Source organism: Papaver somniferum, unplaced genomic scaffold, assembly GCF_003573695.1.
Source record: "Papaver somniferum cultivar HN1 unplaced genomic scaffold, ASM357369v1 unplaced-scaffold_128, whole genome shotgun sequence".
Lineage (NCBI taxonomy): Eukaryota > Viridiplantae > Streptophyta > Magnoliopsida > Ranunculales > Papaveraceae > Papaver > Papaver somniferum.
Window position 1 is genome coordinate 2,289,051 of NW_020621936.1, and position 16,825 is coordinate 2,305,875.

Sequence of the window (16,825 nt, forward strand, 5' to 3'; positions counted from 1 at the left end):
GATGAGACGAAGTTTTTGTGATGTCTTTTATATCTTGCCTATCGGAGATATCAATCTCAATCCAATTATTATAATTATACTCGTACGATAGAAACAGCAAGATCAGATCACAAAACCACGAGAAAGTAGTATCGGTCTGGCTTCACAACCCCAATGAAGTCTTTAAGTCGCTAACCTGGTTTAGAAGAAGAAAACAAAGGTTAAAGGAGAATTGACTCTAGCTTAGCACAACTAGTATCACAAAGAAGGTGTGGGGATTAGGTTTCCCAGTTTCTAGAGTTCTCCCTTATATAGTCTTTCAAATCAGGGTTTGCAATCAATGTTAGCTTGATAACAAAGCATTCAATATTCACCGTTAGATGAAAACCTGATTTAGATTCAAGCTAATATCTTTCAACTGTTAGGTCGGAAACTAGCTTGTTACATACAAATGAAATGCACGTTTCTAGGCTTGTGTAACCGTACCCAAACTTGTACATTTGTTGGTTCAACAATAGTCAACCAAATGGTTAGCCATATGATCACTTTCATATCAACCATATTCTTCTTCACCATAACTAGTTCAAATGACTCCAATGAACTAGTTAGAGAGTTGGTCAATTGCGTAGATCTTATGTAACTACACAAGACACAATCGAAGCAAAAACGGTTTGATTCACTCGAATTGGTTCATGAACTTTATAGCCACGGTTTGAAAAAGCATTCCTTAGTTTATATAAACATGAGTTCAAGAACAACCGATTTTAGATATAACCTACTCAAGTTCGCGGACTGGGTTCGCGGACTTAAGCTCGCGGAAGGAGTTCACAAAACAAACTCCAGCAGAAATTCTCGGGTCGAGAACTTCCGCCAGTTTGTGGGCTGAGTTCACGGACTTGGCTCACGCTACATTCTGTTTCTCTTGATCAACAAAGTTCGCAAACTTTGGTTCAAGGAATAAGGACTTATACATATATGTGTTTCCACAATAATGCTTATATCCTACCAATGGTTATGTAATCTAAACTCTCATTTCAATCTTTGAAACATTCTCAGAGAACGTTATATAGTCGTTATTCACAGACCATTTTTCGTCTGAGCAATTTTCAAAGTGATTGAAACATAACATGACATTCGTCACTAGGTAAAGATGAATTTGGCTAAAGCGAAAGCTTACCAACACATATTTCGAGAAATAGATAGGCGAGTTAAACTCGGCTCGAAATAGCAAATATGTACAATCTAAGTCTATATAGCAAAACGACTTTTGTCTCAAGATAGGAGATAAATAGACTTTTGAGTGATAGATAAGTTCAAGTCTCCACATGCCTTTTAGTCGATGAAGATCCACCGGTTTCTTGAGTAGTCCTTCGTCTTATATGATGATTGTCATGGAGTTCTTGAGCTCAACTACACTTTCTATCCTAGTCAGAGACCTTATCTATAGTAGACTAGAAATCAAGACTTATAGTTTTGATCAGTAACATTGACAAACATGCTTGATATAGTAACGCATGCGAGTTCGACCGAGCAATGCTCTAACAATCTCCCCTTTGTCAATTTTAGTGACAAAACTATCAATACATATGGAATACAAAAAATAAATAAATTAACTTTTGTAGCTCCTATTCCATAAGCCTAATCTTCAACATTACTTGAAATCTTCGTCACTTCCAAGTACTCCAATGATCCCAAAAGGTTGTAAGTTCAGCATCATCGTTGTTGAAAATCTATAGCTATAATAACAAGAAAATAAGAGTTCTCAATCATTATTATACAATGTCATAGTATCATTACACAACGTCAAAGTTCAATTGTATCACAACTTCAACAACAATACTATAGTGATATGTATCACTCCCCCTTAGTCAATACTCCATCTCACATAATGATCCGAAAACCATATGTATTTGTAGTGTGAACTACATATTAATTCTCCCCTTTTTTGTTAATAAAATTGGCAAAGGTACAAGAACGACATCCTAATGAATTTCCGAAAGAGACATTTCTTGACCAAAAGAAAGAAAAAATATATCATCTTATATAGATGCAATCATAAAGCCAAAGCTAAATGCATTCATCAAGGAGTTTGTAAATATACAAGATAACCCCTATAATATTCCACAGCCGCACTCCCTAGAAAAGATTTGGCAATTAAGCACAAGTTAAATTAAGAACTCTCCCCCATAAAATGTCATTCCCGAAAGAACAACAAGAGCGACCTTAATTTCGAGAACAGAAGGATTTATTTGGACATAACAAATCACATACAAGTATGAATTTGAATCCAAAAATATTCAATTAAACTAACCACAAGAGAACCCATGATTAATTTAATCTACAAATGCTCAGCATAAGGGAACTTATGGAGATTTAAAAACAAACAATTAGATTAATCACAAGAGAACCCATAATTAATCTAATCGGAATACACAATCAAACTAATCACAAAAGTAATCAATTTAATTGGTCATGCTCGGCATAAGAAAACTTACGGAACAACAACTAAATAACCAAACAAGATGATTAATTTAGTTGAATATGCTCGACATAAAGTACCTCATGGAACAACAACATAGCTAATAATAAAAATAATCAACTTAGTCGTTCTATGCTTAACATAAGACACTTTACGGAGCCTCACAGTAATACATAAAATATGGATCAGGGAAGATCAATACTGCGGAATACACAAGGATTCATTCTATTTTCCATCACTATTCGCATAATGACATTCAATAGACATAATCCTTGCAAGCAAAATATTTTAATCTATCTTCCATCAATAATTGACATAATAGGCTTAACTTTTGTATATGTCAAAAGTCTATTCATTCTTTTATCAATACATGCATATCGACATACGAAAGACTTTACTTTTGACAAGGTATGGGACAATCATAGTTCACGGACGTAAATGCACATATCCCATAATAAATTTGCAATATATAAAACCGTATAGATTAATACTGCAAAAATCATCTTCCAAACAAGTTTAGAATTTAAACCAATAAATCTAAAAACAAGAAGATGAAAACGTTGGACATAGCTATGTGTAATCACAATAATGGTTATTCCAAACTCTAGTTATTCTTCTAACAAAGACAAGAAAAAAAGAAGATTTACTAGGCAAACATAAAGAAGAAATCAACAAGCTAAGGAACAAAAGAAGACTCCAGTGCCATGGCCGAACACGAACTAAGGTCAAAAAGACGGTTCAGGATCCTCACGATTCTTGGCGTCTTTGAGCTTGTGATTAGCAGCATCCATTGCATATTCAGAGAAGAGATTCTCTTTATGAAGATCATTGATGTGAGATTTTATGAGACCAAGGTCAGTTGAAACCTTTTTCAACTCAGTTTTCAACACATCAAGACTTTTCAGAGTATCAACGAGCTGCAGTTTTGCTTCCTCAAAGTACTTAAGAAAGTCATGGACCACTTCAGCATAAATCATATCATCCTTCTCAACATTCTCACGAGTATACGTATAGTAACACGAGGCATTGGGATTATTTTCATGTACAAGGGTTCTTTTCTTCCTCCCTTCGGATTCAAAACCAATACCTTTATCAAGAAAGTCTTTAGAAAAACCACGCGATTGTGAAGAGGACGACATTCTTGATAAACCAAGATAACCTATAGTACGCAAACGTGACTCAGAGGTTTGGTATTTATATGGTTTCTTAGGGAAGAAGACCTTTAGGGTTTGCAAACCGTTGACTCGTGATGGTAACCCGTGTATACATACGAATACAACATGTCCCATAAGAAATAAAACAACAAAAGAACTTTTGCTGCTGAGAATTCATAAATGGCTCAATAAATTCCTTACCATAGGAGTAATTTAGATCACAAGTGTAGCAGTTCACAAAGTTGCAAAAGAATTTCATAAAGAGAGAAACGATACTAGACAACACAAATACTTCTTAGGCAATATTGTCTGCAAACACTAGTTTAGCTATAAACGATAAGAGGATAGCTCAACTAAGCAGAACACAAAATTTCCATAGTATACCTGATTTTTACACATCTTGCTCAACAAGATTTTTATGAGCAAGTTCTTAACCCGTGTGATTAATTAGCACAAGTATGAGCTCTGAGCTCATTAAAAGAACTGTGTTTATGATCGAGTCTCTTTTTCATTCTGAATCTAGAAGGAGATCCCTTTTTATGTGAGAAATTATCATAAAACTTACTGTCATCAAAATATGAGACATAGTTAGAGTTCTTACCAGAAGAATTTTGACTTGCGGGGGATGACAACCTGTCTACTATTTCTTTATATCCTTAAATTATTTCTATCAGGTTATTTCTCATATCATCAATTTTTCTTCTTTCTTCTAGAATTTCGTTCACATTAAGGGAAATGTTATTGCCAAAGGAAACGACTTGATCTTTCCTTGGACGATTCTTGTTAAGACTCCTATTCTGCATTAGAGCATTTGAGGAACTCATTGAACTGACCTTCCTGGTAACATACACAGGGTAAGTACGAAAACCAACTGGTTTAGACATACGAATGTCAGTTACACCTTTGAGAATTAAGTCTAAGGTGTGTTGAAGTTGAACCAAGGAGGTTTTATTCAACCTAGAGTTTCTCTTTTGTTTAGCAGAGCCTTTTGCATCGCAAAAGAGGTATACTTTATGATCACAAGAGTGATTAGACAAGGTAGTCTTAACAACCTCGTTAGGAGATTTCTTCCTTCCATGTGATGTGGAACATCCTTGATCAATGGGAAATTCATACACATTCTTTTTAACAGGAAGGGATTCCAATTTTACTTCTGGAGATGGAATGTTTTCAGACGTAGCAGAAGTGCTTGGTATATTAGACTGCTTAGAGCATCCTTGAATATAGAGTTTACTCAAGCGATGTTCAATTTCCAAAGCATCCTTTTTGAGGCTAGGCTCAAGAATCATACGTGAAGAATGATCTTCAGTATTTTCTTTGAATTTGCAGTCTCTTATTATACCAAGCAGAATATCGACATGGTGTTTTAACCGATTAAATCTATCAGCTTGGATTCTAGCAAGATTTAGAATCAAGACACTCTCTTCAGTTGTTTCCCGTTCATTTAGAGAGATAGACTCTTTTGAAGGGTAATCGGAAATACTCATGTCTGAGCATATCTGCCTTGTTGGAACACATGGTTCGTCTATATTCGAGATTGAAGAATCTTTCTATTTAATAGAATTAGACAAGACAAAGCCTTTATTTCTGGTGACGTGTTTATCATAGATACTATCGCCCATCCTCAGATCGCTACAAACACAGACTTGTAAGGTCTTGAACGTGTTTTCCTGCTCTGATACCAATTGAAAAAGCGAGGGTACAACAACCACACCCAATATTTCGCTTAGCAATCTGTATGGACAAACTCCAATATACTTTCTATAAAATCAACTAGACAGTCAGACTCAATCTAGATAAAAAGTATATCAAAGAGTTTATATCTCAATCTCTCGATTTGATATATACTCAAGCAAATAGAAATCTGCGAGTCTTTATCAAATACTAGAGAGATAACTTGGATGGTACCAAAGACCAATATCCAAGTGTCAATCAATTTAAATCAACAACCAAAAGGTCGTATATTCTAATTGATTGAACAACGCACAACCTGTGATATTTCAATTATATAACAAAACATAATGCCGAAAAGAAATAACACAGACACCAGAATTTTTTTAACGAGGAAACCGAAAATGCAGAAAAACCCCGGGACCTAGTCCATATTGAACACATACTGTATTAAGCCGCTACAGACACTAGACTACTCCAAATTAACTTCGGTCTGGACTGTAGTTGAACTCCAATCAATCTCACATTGATCCAAGGTACAATTATGCTCCTACGTCTCTGATCCCAGCAGGATACTACGTATTTGATTCCCTTAGCTGATCTCACCCACAACTAAGAGTTGCTACGACCCAAAGTCGAAGACTTTAATAAACAAATTTGTATCACAAGACAATGTTTACGGTAATATTTAAATCCGTCTCACACGAATATACCTATGATTTTTGTTTCGTCTTTTGATAAATCAAGGTGAACATGAACCAATTGATAAAACGTACTTATATTCCCGAAGAACATCCTAGTATTATCAATCACCTCACGATAATCTTAATCGACGCAGCAAAAAAAGATATTGTGGAATCACAAACGATGAGAATGAAGTGTTTGTGATTACTTTTCTATCTTGCCTATCGGAGATATAAATCTCGAGCCAATTATTACAATTGTACTTGTAACGATAGAAGATGCAAGATCATATCACACAACTACAAGAAAAATAATATCGGTCTGGCTTCACAATCCCAATGAAGTATTTAAGTCGTTAACCTGCTTTAGAAAAAGAAACCAAAGGTTAAAATAGAATCGACTCTAGCTTAGCACAACTAGTATCACACAAAAGGTGTGGGGATTAGGTTTCCCAGTTGATAGAGTTCTCCCTTATATAGTCTTTCAAATCAGGGTTTGCAATCAATGTTAGCTTGGTAACAACGCATTCTATATTCACCGTTAGATGAAAACCTGATTTAGATTCAGGCTAATATCTTTCAACCGTTAGATTGAAAACTAGATTGTTACACACAAATGAAATGCACGTTTCTAGGCTTGTGTAACCGTACCCAAACTTGTACATTTGTTGGTTTAACAATAGGTAACCAAATGGTTAGCCATATGATCACTTTCATATCAACCATATTCTTCTTCACCATAACTAGTTCAAATGACTCAAATGAACTAGTTAGAGAGTTGTTCAATTGCTTAGATCTTATGTAACTACACAAGACACAATCGAAGCAAAAACGGTTTGATTCACTCGAATTGGTTCATGAACTTTATAGCCACGGTTTGCAAAAGCATTCCTTAGTTTATATAAACATGAGTTCAAGAACAACCGATTTTAGATATAACCTACTTAATTTCGCGGACTGGGTTTGCGGAATTAATCTCAAGGAAGGAGTTCGCAGACTCCAGCAGAAATTCTCGGGTCGAGAACTTCCGCCAGTTCGCGGACTTGGCTCACGCCACATTCTGTTTCTCTTGATTAACAAAGTTCGCAAACTTTGGTTCAATGAATAAGGACTTATACATATATGTGTTTCCACAACAATGCTTATATCCTACCAATGGTTATGTAATCTAAACTCTCATTTCAATCATTGAAACATTCTTGGAATTATATAGTCGTTATTCACAGACCATTTTTCGTCAGAGCAATTTTCAAAGTGATTGAAACATAACATGACATTCTTCACTAGGTAAAGATGAATTTGGCTAAAGATAAAGCTCACCAACACATATATCGATAAATAGATAGGCGAGTTAAACTCGGATCGAAGTAGCAAATGTGTATAATCTAAGTCTATATAGCAAAACAAATTTTGTCTCAAGATAAGAGATAAATAAACTTTTGAGTGATAGATAAGTTCAAGTCTCCACATACCTTTTAGTCGATGAAGATCCACCGGTTCCTTGAGTAATCCTTCATCTTGTATGATGATTGCCATGGAGTTCTTGAGCTCAACTACATTTTCTATCCTAGTCCGAGACCTTATCTATAGCAGACTAGAAATCAAGACTTATAGTTTTAATCACTAACATTGACAAACATGCTTGAGATAGCAACGCATGTGAGTTCGACCGAGCAATGATCTAAAAAATTGGATGGAGTTGTGAGTTGCAGCTAAGATGGAGTGTGTGGCTCAGTGATCTTGTATCTTGCAGAAGCAATCTCAGAAGTTGATTAAGAAGCTGCAGATGGAATTAATCTTGAGATGAAGCTACAGGAATATGTGATGTTTTGAGTGAAGCTGCAATGAAATTGAACTTCCTGGTATAGATGTATATTTAGGTTGATAAGATTCAGGTATGATAAATGGTAGTTGCATCTTGATGTGTTGTGGAACTGCAGGGATTAACGCCGAGTCAGTACTGTAGGAGTTGAAATCTTAGATGCATGCTTAGCATTGTCTTGAAGGTGTTGAGTACAAAAAATATGTTGCAGTGCAGTGACTGATGAAGACAACAGGGAATGGTTGCGTGCATATTAACGTTGAGGCTGAACTGAGGATGTTGGCTAAGTTGGTGTTGTCAAGCTATGAAGGAAGTGGAGTTGCATACTGTAATGATAAGATGTATAATGATGTCAGTTGTGTCTGCTGGTTGTGAGTGAGTAAGCTACAGAATGAATTTTAGGACATGTACAAATTGCAAGGGCAAGACAACAAAAACGGTACTAGTTGTTTGATTGCAATGGCTAGGTCTGATGTTGGATGGAATGCTGAAATGAGAAGATGACAGTGATGTTGTTGAATTTGGGGTGAAGCTGAAAGTGTCGAGGAATTGCAGGTTATAGTGCAACTGCAGTTTGAATGGTGGGATTGCTGGTATAGAGTTGTTGGTGGTTTTGAAGCTATAGCAGCTGAGAAGTTAAATGAACGCAAGAAGGGTTACAGTTGCCGGTTATAGTTCAGCGGTTGCATGTGATGGCAGAATGCAAGACGGTGATGTTGTTCTTGAGCTGAATTCGTGAAACATGAAAATGGTGATAGTGATGGTTGAACTGAGATTGCAGGCTAGATATAAAAGCTAAACTGGTGCTGTTGTGTTTGAAGTTGGAAGAAGTGAAGCTGTAAAATAAAGCATAATTGCGCAGTATTTAGGCATGGACTGGCAATGGTTTAGGCCTTGGCCAGTTATCCCACCTAACCAGACAGACTAGTTGACTAGGTTTTGATTCAGTCTGAATTCCCTAAAAGACTCAAACCGTGACTTATTTGATTCAATGGTTGACTCAGGTGACCGGTTTGACTTTCCAGTCACCTGAGTTATTTTCCAGTTACTTTCCGGAAGGATTCCGGCCAACTTCCTGCAACATTTTTTTAGTATATTTTCTACATGGGTATTTTCACATATGGGCTTGGTAGACCGCATTGGATATCGGCTTTTGAAAACTAGCCTTAATTTTGGAAACAAGAAAATCAACAAAAGGGTAGACTTCTACAACTTTTGGGAATAACACTATTCTACTACTACTTGGAGCTTTTGGATAGAACCGGATCTTCTAGGGTTTGCTTGATTTTCATCTTATTTATTTCATTTATTATTTATGATGAACTCCATATCTATGGGTAGATAAACTCTTATTATTGGTTAAGGAATAAGTTGAAGTTCCAAATACAGTATGATTATTGTGCAATGAATTAGTTTTGTCTCTATACTGTGTTGCTTATGATCCATTATTAGCATTGTTATATGATTTAAATACTTGTTTAGTCGAATACGAAATCGATTGAGTTTGTTTTCATTTCTATTGCTATATTAGGGTATTCGATATGTAAACGTTGAATAATTCTGATTATAGGTAGCATAATTGTGAATAGTCCTTGTAGTGATATGTCCTACTAGTCACAAGTGAATCATAACCGTTGTTAAATCGTATTATCGCTTTTACACGTTCTGATTGCTTTGATTATCCTGATTTCTGAATGCATCTAGGGAATTAAATGTAATTAGTGCATTTTCCACGTTAGGTTGTTTTCTAGATAGAATTCACACTTGCGTCGTTTATGTAAGTGTGTTGAAATCAGGAAGTTAGTGGAATCTTCTTGCGATCAAGATATCCTAGGGATTTTGACAAAGTTGAAATTAAATATCAATTCTAGTTGTTGCTACAATATGTTTGTGAATAGAAACGAATCCCTTGACCAATATCTTTCTTTTATTGATTACTTCAAATTATTTTTTGCTTTCTATTTAGTGTTTATTTCTAGATAAAATCGGAACAATTCCCCATTGGTTACTAAGAAACTGGAATTATATAGCAATAAAAGATTCTCGTGGAACGAACTCTTTCTTATCACATACTTAATAAAGTGAAATTATTTTTGACGCATATGACAGTGATCAAATTTTTGCGCCGCTGCCGGTGAGGCATACGGCTTGTTAGTTAGTTTTAGTTTCTTGTTATCATTTCTGCTTTCATATTTGCTTTTTGTTTATTGTATCTTGTTTCCGACTTGTTTGTGAGAATTGTTTTTCAGGTACTTGATCCCTGGCTTCCAAAATTGAAAGTTTCCAAGGTGTGCGGTAGCTACTCGTAGAGGAACGATACTCCAAGAAAGACTGGACGCGACGGAGGAACAAGAGTTGGAATTAGAAGAAGAAGTGTTACAACTAGAAGAAGAAGAACAAGAGGTTCGAGTAGGACAAGAACCAATAGTTTAAGAAGAAGAAGCAATGGGTGATCGTACACTCAAGGACTTGGCTTCTCACAAGCTCGATGCACAACAATAGTGTATTCAAATGAACTCAACCTTTGAAATCAAGTCGGGGTTGATTAGAGAGTTACCAAAGTTTCATGGCATGGTGAATGAAGACCCAACAAGCGTCTTATGGACTTCCACATCATAGGCATGGAAATGTTACCAGCAGAAACTAATGTGGATGGTGCAATGTTGAAAGATTTTCCATTTTCTTTGGCGGACAACGCTAAGAAATAGTTATATCGAGGTTGGAAAGGGGTTGATTGCTTTTACCTTTCGGCCTTCCAGCTGAAACATATGTTTTTCTTCGTAGTACCAAATAGCATGACCAATAACAGGACCGTAAAATATAAGTTGTTTAAGGATTAACTGTAGTATTCTCTGTGTTGTTTATGGATCGTACTCCTCAAGATTAATATACGATGTCTCTTTCACGTTTATAGTTGCTCTGCAGAGTTGTTGCATCCTCTGAACTACAACGACATTTTGACCATCATTTATCTGACCAATCTAATTTTCGTCTTTGTATACGGCCGGAAAAATTTTACGGGTATCGTGAAGCTCAGGTTGACAAACACCAAAGTTAGCTGCCAGGTAATAGGAGGGCGAGCTCTGGCGATTAGTCGTGTGACACTTATCTAGTCATACCCAAATTTTCTCATTTTCTTCTTCGATCAATCTCTCCTGTCTCTTCGTTTCTTCTCAATCCTTTATGATTTTCTAAATCTTTTCAATGTTCTTTTCCTTTTCAGATGGCCTAATTTAGGTTTCCTTTAGAGTTAATTTATTTTTATAGAAGTTACCTAATTTTAAAATTCTCACAAAACCCTAATTTCTGATGTCTAGTCTTTTCATTTAATTTTGTTATTTGCTATTTTCAATTAATTTTTTCTTGATATTATCATGTTCAAATTTGTTTGATTGATTTGAGTTTTTTTTTTCCAGTTTTGTGAATCGGGATACAAGTTTATTTCTAACTGACTGTCATTTATTGTTTTTTTCTGATTAGGTTATGGGCTGAAGGTGGTAGCACCATAGGGTACCGAGTTTCACCATCATGAGATTATGAGAATAGAAAAGGGTTTGGAATAGATTTGGAGATTTCTTCTGGGTATGGTTCTTGCAAATTCCAAAGCTTTCTTACTCTGGTTATAGTCACTATTTCTCTATTGATTGGTTTGGGTATGCTACTCTAGCATTATGAGATCCTACTTTTGTAGGGATTTGGTTATTGAAGACAAAAATACGTTAATTTATTGTTCTTCTCTTGATTCATTGGATTTTATTGAGATGATTTTGTTTCTGGGGTTTTTTCTAGTCTCATAATTACCTCCATAATGGACTTTATAGATTCTCATTGATGCTCTTCATGGTTGAAGATATCAAGATAATCTCTTTTTAATCCAAATTATTTAAGTGAATTAAACTGAGGAACTGGTTATATGCAGATTAATTTTATCCCCGGAATTTATTGTGAATTTTATTCTTGAGAATTGTTTAGATCAAAAGTAATTCAACACCGCGCTTTTTGGTTTGTAATCTTGGGATGGGTTAGTGTAATATCTGATGGTTTTTTTGGTATGTTGAGTTAAGTTAGGGTAATGGACTAGTCTAGATCAGCTAGAGAGAATTGTGTAGTAGTTTGGTTACTTTCTCTGTTTTGCTGATTATCTTCTTTATAATCTGGAATGGTGGTCCTCTTTGTTATTCAGAAAACAATTTCTATCTTTACTGCTTGTTCTTCATCTTTTATCATTTGCACTTAGGATCTGGTTCAGGCCGGCGAGCACAAATTCTATCTTTACTGATTGGTCTTCGTGCAAAATTTGGAGTCTAATGTTTTCTGGTCTGCTTCATGTACCTCTGTTTCGCAATCTGTGTTTACAAATTCTGCTGTTATGGTGTATTCCTCAACTGAAATGAGCTTCTATTCAGTTTTGTTCTTAAATCTAATTTCAGAGAATTCAGTTTTCAGTTATCCAGATATTGAAAGCTGTCTTGATAAGTAAATTGTTCTTGAACCTACTCCTACAGTAATTCTACCTCCTGAACCTTTGATCTCAGAAGAAGATTTTGAAAAAGAAGTAATTCTCATGATGGTGGACTCGACGGACTCTATGGATGCAGAACCTCCTTCGGCGCATGACCTTGTAAGTTTTACATTGAACTTAATACCTCTAGTCTTTTGTTTTGGGCAAGCATTATAGTTTTTTATTTCTACTTTGAATTATGAAATTTCTTTGTTGGAACATAAATGGGTGTTGCTCGGATAAGAAATGGTTGCATCTGTCGAATATCTTTAGAAAAAAAAACTTGATGCTACATGTCTTATAGAAACAATGGTAGATATAGACACAGTTAGGAAATATACTCATCACCTTCCATATGATTCCTGGTTTATTATCCCTGTTGTTGAAAAATCTGGTGGTTTGGCTCTTGGGTATTTTGCAAAATCTAGTATAGAAGTTATTAGTAGCTCTCATAATATGATTCATATCATGTGTGATATAACTCCTGTAATTAAAAATTGTATTGTTACTTTTATGTATGGAGCTCTTAACATTAGTGGAATGAAAAATCAATGGAACATTCTCAGTGACATGAATGAAACAAATACTCAACCATGGTTATTATTAGGAGATTTTAATTTTATTCTACATGCTTCTGAAAAACAAGGTGGTAATATGGACAATTCTTTTCCCCCAGATTTTATTAGATCTAAGCTGGTTTATATGAAAATGAATGAAGTTTTTGCTTTTGGAAATCCATATACTTGGTGCAATAGAAGATTTAGAAATCCTGCTGATTTGACATTTGAAAAATTGGATAGAGGTTTTGTTAATGATGATTGGCTCTCAGTGTTGCCTCATACTCGTATTACTAATCTGGCTAGGATTTATTCAGATCATTGTCTTATTTTGCTTAAATGTTTTCATTTTGAACAACACCTTAATATCCCTTATAAATTCTTTAAATGCTGGCAATTAAATCCTGAGTTTAAGGGTGTTCTCACAAATGCTTGGTCTAAAGAAGTAAAAGGTTCCCCAAGTTTTGCAGTTGCAGGTAAACTTAAGAACCTTAAGTATGAGCTTAACCATTGGAATGTTTTATCTTTTGGTCATATTAAGACCACAATTGGAAGATTAAATGATGAAATTGAAAAACTGCAAGGTATGCCATATTCCCCTACTAATGGTGATTTTATTCTTAATTATTCAAAACAATCGGATTACTGGTATGAAGTAGAAAATAGTTTTACAAGCAAAATGCTAGGGTTGATTATTTCACGCAGTATGATAGAAACACAATTTTTTTTCCATAACACTGTGAGACTTAGGAATATGTATAATACTATACACACTGTTAAAGATGAGCAAGGAAACTGGATTGAAGGTAGGGAACACGTTGTTTCTCTTTTTTCGAATCATTTCAAAAGAATCTTTACTTCATCAAATCCAAGAAATTCTGATTTAGATGCAGTTCTGTGTAACCTTCAACCTATAGTTACTGATGAGATAAATATGTCTTTGGTGGCTATACCTTCTGAGGAGGAGATTTTTAAAACGATAAAGAACATGAAACCTTGAAAATCTCCGGGCCCGAACGGCTTTCCTGCTGGTTTTTATAGGAATAATTGGGAAGAAGTTTCATATGAGGTTGTCTTGCATGTCCAAATTTTTTTCAAGACTAAATTTCTTCTAAAACAATGAATCATTCTTTTATTACTCTCATTCCTAAGGTAAACAGCCTGTCTACTCCTAATGATTTCAGACCTATCAGTTTGTCTAATTGCATTTATAGAGTTATTTCAAAAAATTTAACTAATAGGCTTAAACCACTCCTGGACTCTATTATTTCTCCTTATCAGTCGGCTTTCATAGCAGGTCGACAAATTCATGATAACATTATAATCAGTCAGGAGATTCTTCATTCTTTTAAAAAGAGAAAAAAATAATTAAGAATGGATATATGGCTATTAAACTGGATCTTTCTAAGGCTTTCGATAGATTGGAATGGACTTTTATTGTTTCAGTTTTTAAGTGCCTGGGTTTTTCTGAAGATTGGTGTCAAATGATTTATCAGTGCATAAGTATTGTCTCTTACTCAGTACTGGTGAATGGCTCTCCAGGTGAGTGGTTTTTCCTTTCTCGTGATATTAGACAGGGTGATTGCCTTTCTCCGTACATCTTTATTATATGTATGGAGGTTTTATCACAACTTATCATAAAAGCTGAGCATGATAATCTTATTCAGGGTTTTAAATTTTCGAATGATAGGCCTACTATTTCGCATCTTTTCTTTGCCGATGATTGCATGCTTTTTTCTAAGGCTTCCTTAACTTATGCTAGGAATCTTATGAAAATTATAGATGTCTTTGCAAAAGCTTCTGGGAAAGCCATAAACTATGATAAGTCGAGTTTCATTACTAGTTCCAAAACTCATCATAAACATATTAAACTTCTGGCTAAAACCTTAAAGAGCAAATTTCTGAGTAATTCAGAGAAATATCTTGGTACACCCCTATTTATTAACAGAAATAAAAGTAAATCTTTTCAATTTGTTATTGAAAATTTCAACTCTAGGTTAAGCTCTTGTAAAAGAACCAATCTGAATATTGCTGGTACAAATGTAGTTACAAAACATGTTCTATCGAGTCTTGTTGTGTATCAGATGTCTTGTTTTCCTTTACCTAAGAAGATTACTTCGAAGATTGATTCTATCCAAAGAAGATTTTGGTGGTCTAAAAAAGACCCTAGACATGCTGCTTACTTTCGTTCTTGGGGGGATATTGGTAAGTCTAAAAACTGTGGTGGTCTAGGTATAAGGAATACTTATGCCACTAACAGGGTTCTCATAAGTAAGTTAGGTTGGAGATTATTGCAAAATCTGGAACATCTTGTTTCGATATTCTTGAAAGATAAATATTTTCCTAATCAGAATCTTCTTGAAATTGATAAAGCTGCAGACTCTTCTTCTTGGATTTGGAAAGGTATAGTAGAGAGCTTAGTTTTTATTAAAGCAAACATAGTTAGGAAAATTAATGATGGTGCTTCTACTAATATCTGGCTTGATAATTGGATACCATATGCTACTTCTCCACCTGTTTCTAATAATATAAATTATAAAGATTATGGTTATGGTTATGTGAAAAATCTTATTGATGTGAACAACAACATTTGGAATTTGAATTTGTTAAATAGTTTATTTTCTCCAGAGGATGTTATTAGAATTAGAGCTATTAAGATTAATTTGCATCAGAGTGATAAAGTTATGTGGGCTCATACGCATAATGGTATGTTTACTATCAAATCGGCGTATAAGGCTTATATGAATGAAAGTTGTACTAGGGAAGAAGCTTCTTTCTGGCGCAAGGTTTGGTCTTTGGGGTGTCTTCCCAAAATTAAGTTCTTTATGTGGAAAACATTTTCTCATATGCTTCCTGTTAATTCTCTACTTAGTGTTTATAATCCTTCTATTGATGATATATGCCCTCTTTGTAAGAATGAAGTTAAAACTGAGTTACATTTACTAGTCCAGTGTCCGATTGTTTCACATGTTTGGTTTGGTATGTCCTTTCAGCATTTAATTTCTCCTGATCTGCAAGGGATAGATGATTATTTTCTTATGTGGTTTGAAAACGGTTTGGGTGACTCTCCTTATAATTTTAACTTGTCAAGTATTGTTGGTATTATAATGTGGTGTATCTGAAAGTTGCGGTGTGATGTGGTTTTCAGAAAGATTGCTATTGATCTAAATAAAGTTATACTAGATGCGAAAAGAATGATAAACTCATATATTAAACCTTCCATTCCTGTGAGGGATAGTAACATACATAAAAAGATTTGCAGAACTGAGGTGGAACATTTTATGTTTATTGATGGTTCTTACAAGGATTCTAATATGGGTGTTGGTATTTTCTGGTGTGATTTGGCAGGAACAATAAAGGGTTCTCGTGCTGACTTTGGGCTGATTCCAGATGCGGTTGGAGATGAATCAAATGCTCTTTTTTTGGGTATCTCTTGGGCTTTAGAGATGAATCTGTCTAGAGTCATTTTTCTTAGCGACTGTCTTCAAATGGTGGATTTTGTGAATGAAGACTGTTCAAAAGTGGGCTGGTGGAGCAGTGATGTTCTAAAGGATTGTAGGAGTTTGTTCTCTAGTAATAGCAGTTTTAAACTTATGTATATTAATCGTGTCAAAAAAAATCTAGCTGATAAGCTTGATCGTCGAGCTAGAAAGTACTGTATTAAGAACAATTGGGTTTCTTTTCCTCCTTTTTTGGATAGTCTTGTAAGGAAGGAGCCCCTCGTTGATGTCTGTACTTCACTTTTAAGTTAATCCCAGGTGATTTTTCTTAGCAAAAAAAAGACAAACACCAAAGTAAATATACCACCGATATCAAATTTTTATGGCAGTATACTAATGTCGGCGAGTTTTTTCCTGCTTTTGTATTTATTTGTTATGCGTTTTACTTCTAAAACTCAAAGAAAAAATTATGGTAGTATACTAATATTGAAGTCTTTTTTTCCCGCTTTTCTATTTATTTGTTATGCGTTTTACTTCTA

General features: G+C 34.9%; 1 protein-coding gene across 1 annotated transcript; it reads left to right on the plus strand.

Moving 5' to 3' along the window:
* Window positions 1-14,228: 14,228 nt before the first annotated feature.
* Window positions 14,229-16,598, plus strand: LOC113332110. Its single transcript, XM_026578784.1, has 2 exons — window positions 14,229-15,886; window positions 15,995-16,598. Exons 1-2 carry the CDS (start codon window positions 14,229-14,231, stop codon window positions 16,596-16,598), a joined length of 2,262 nt encoding a protein of 753 aa, XP_026434569.1.
* Window positions 16,599-16,825: the final 227 nt, after the last annotated feature.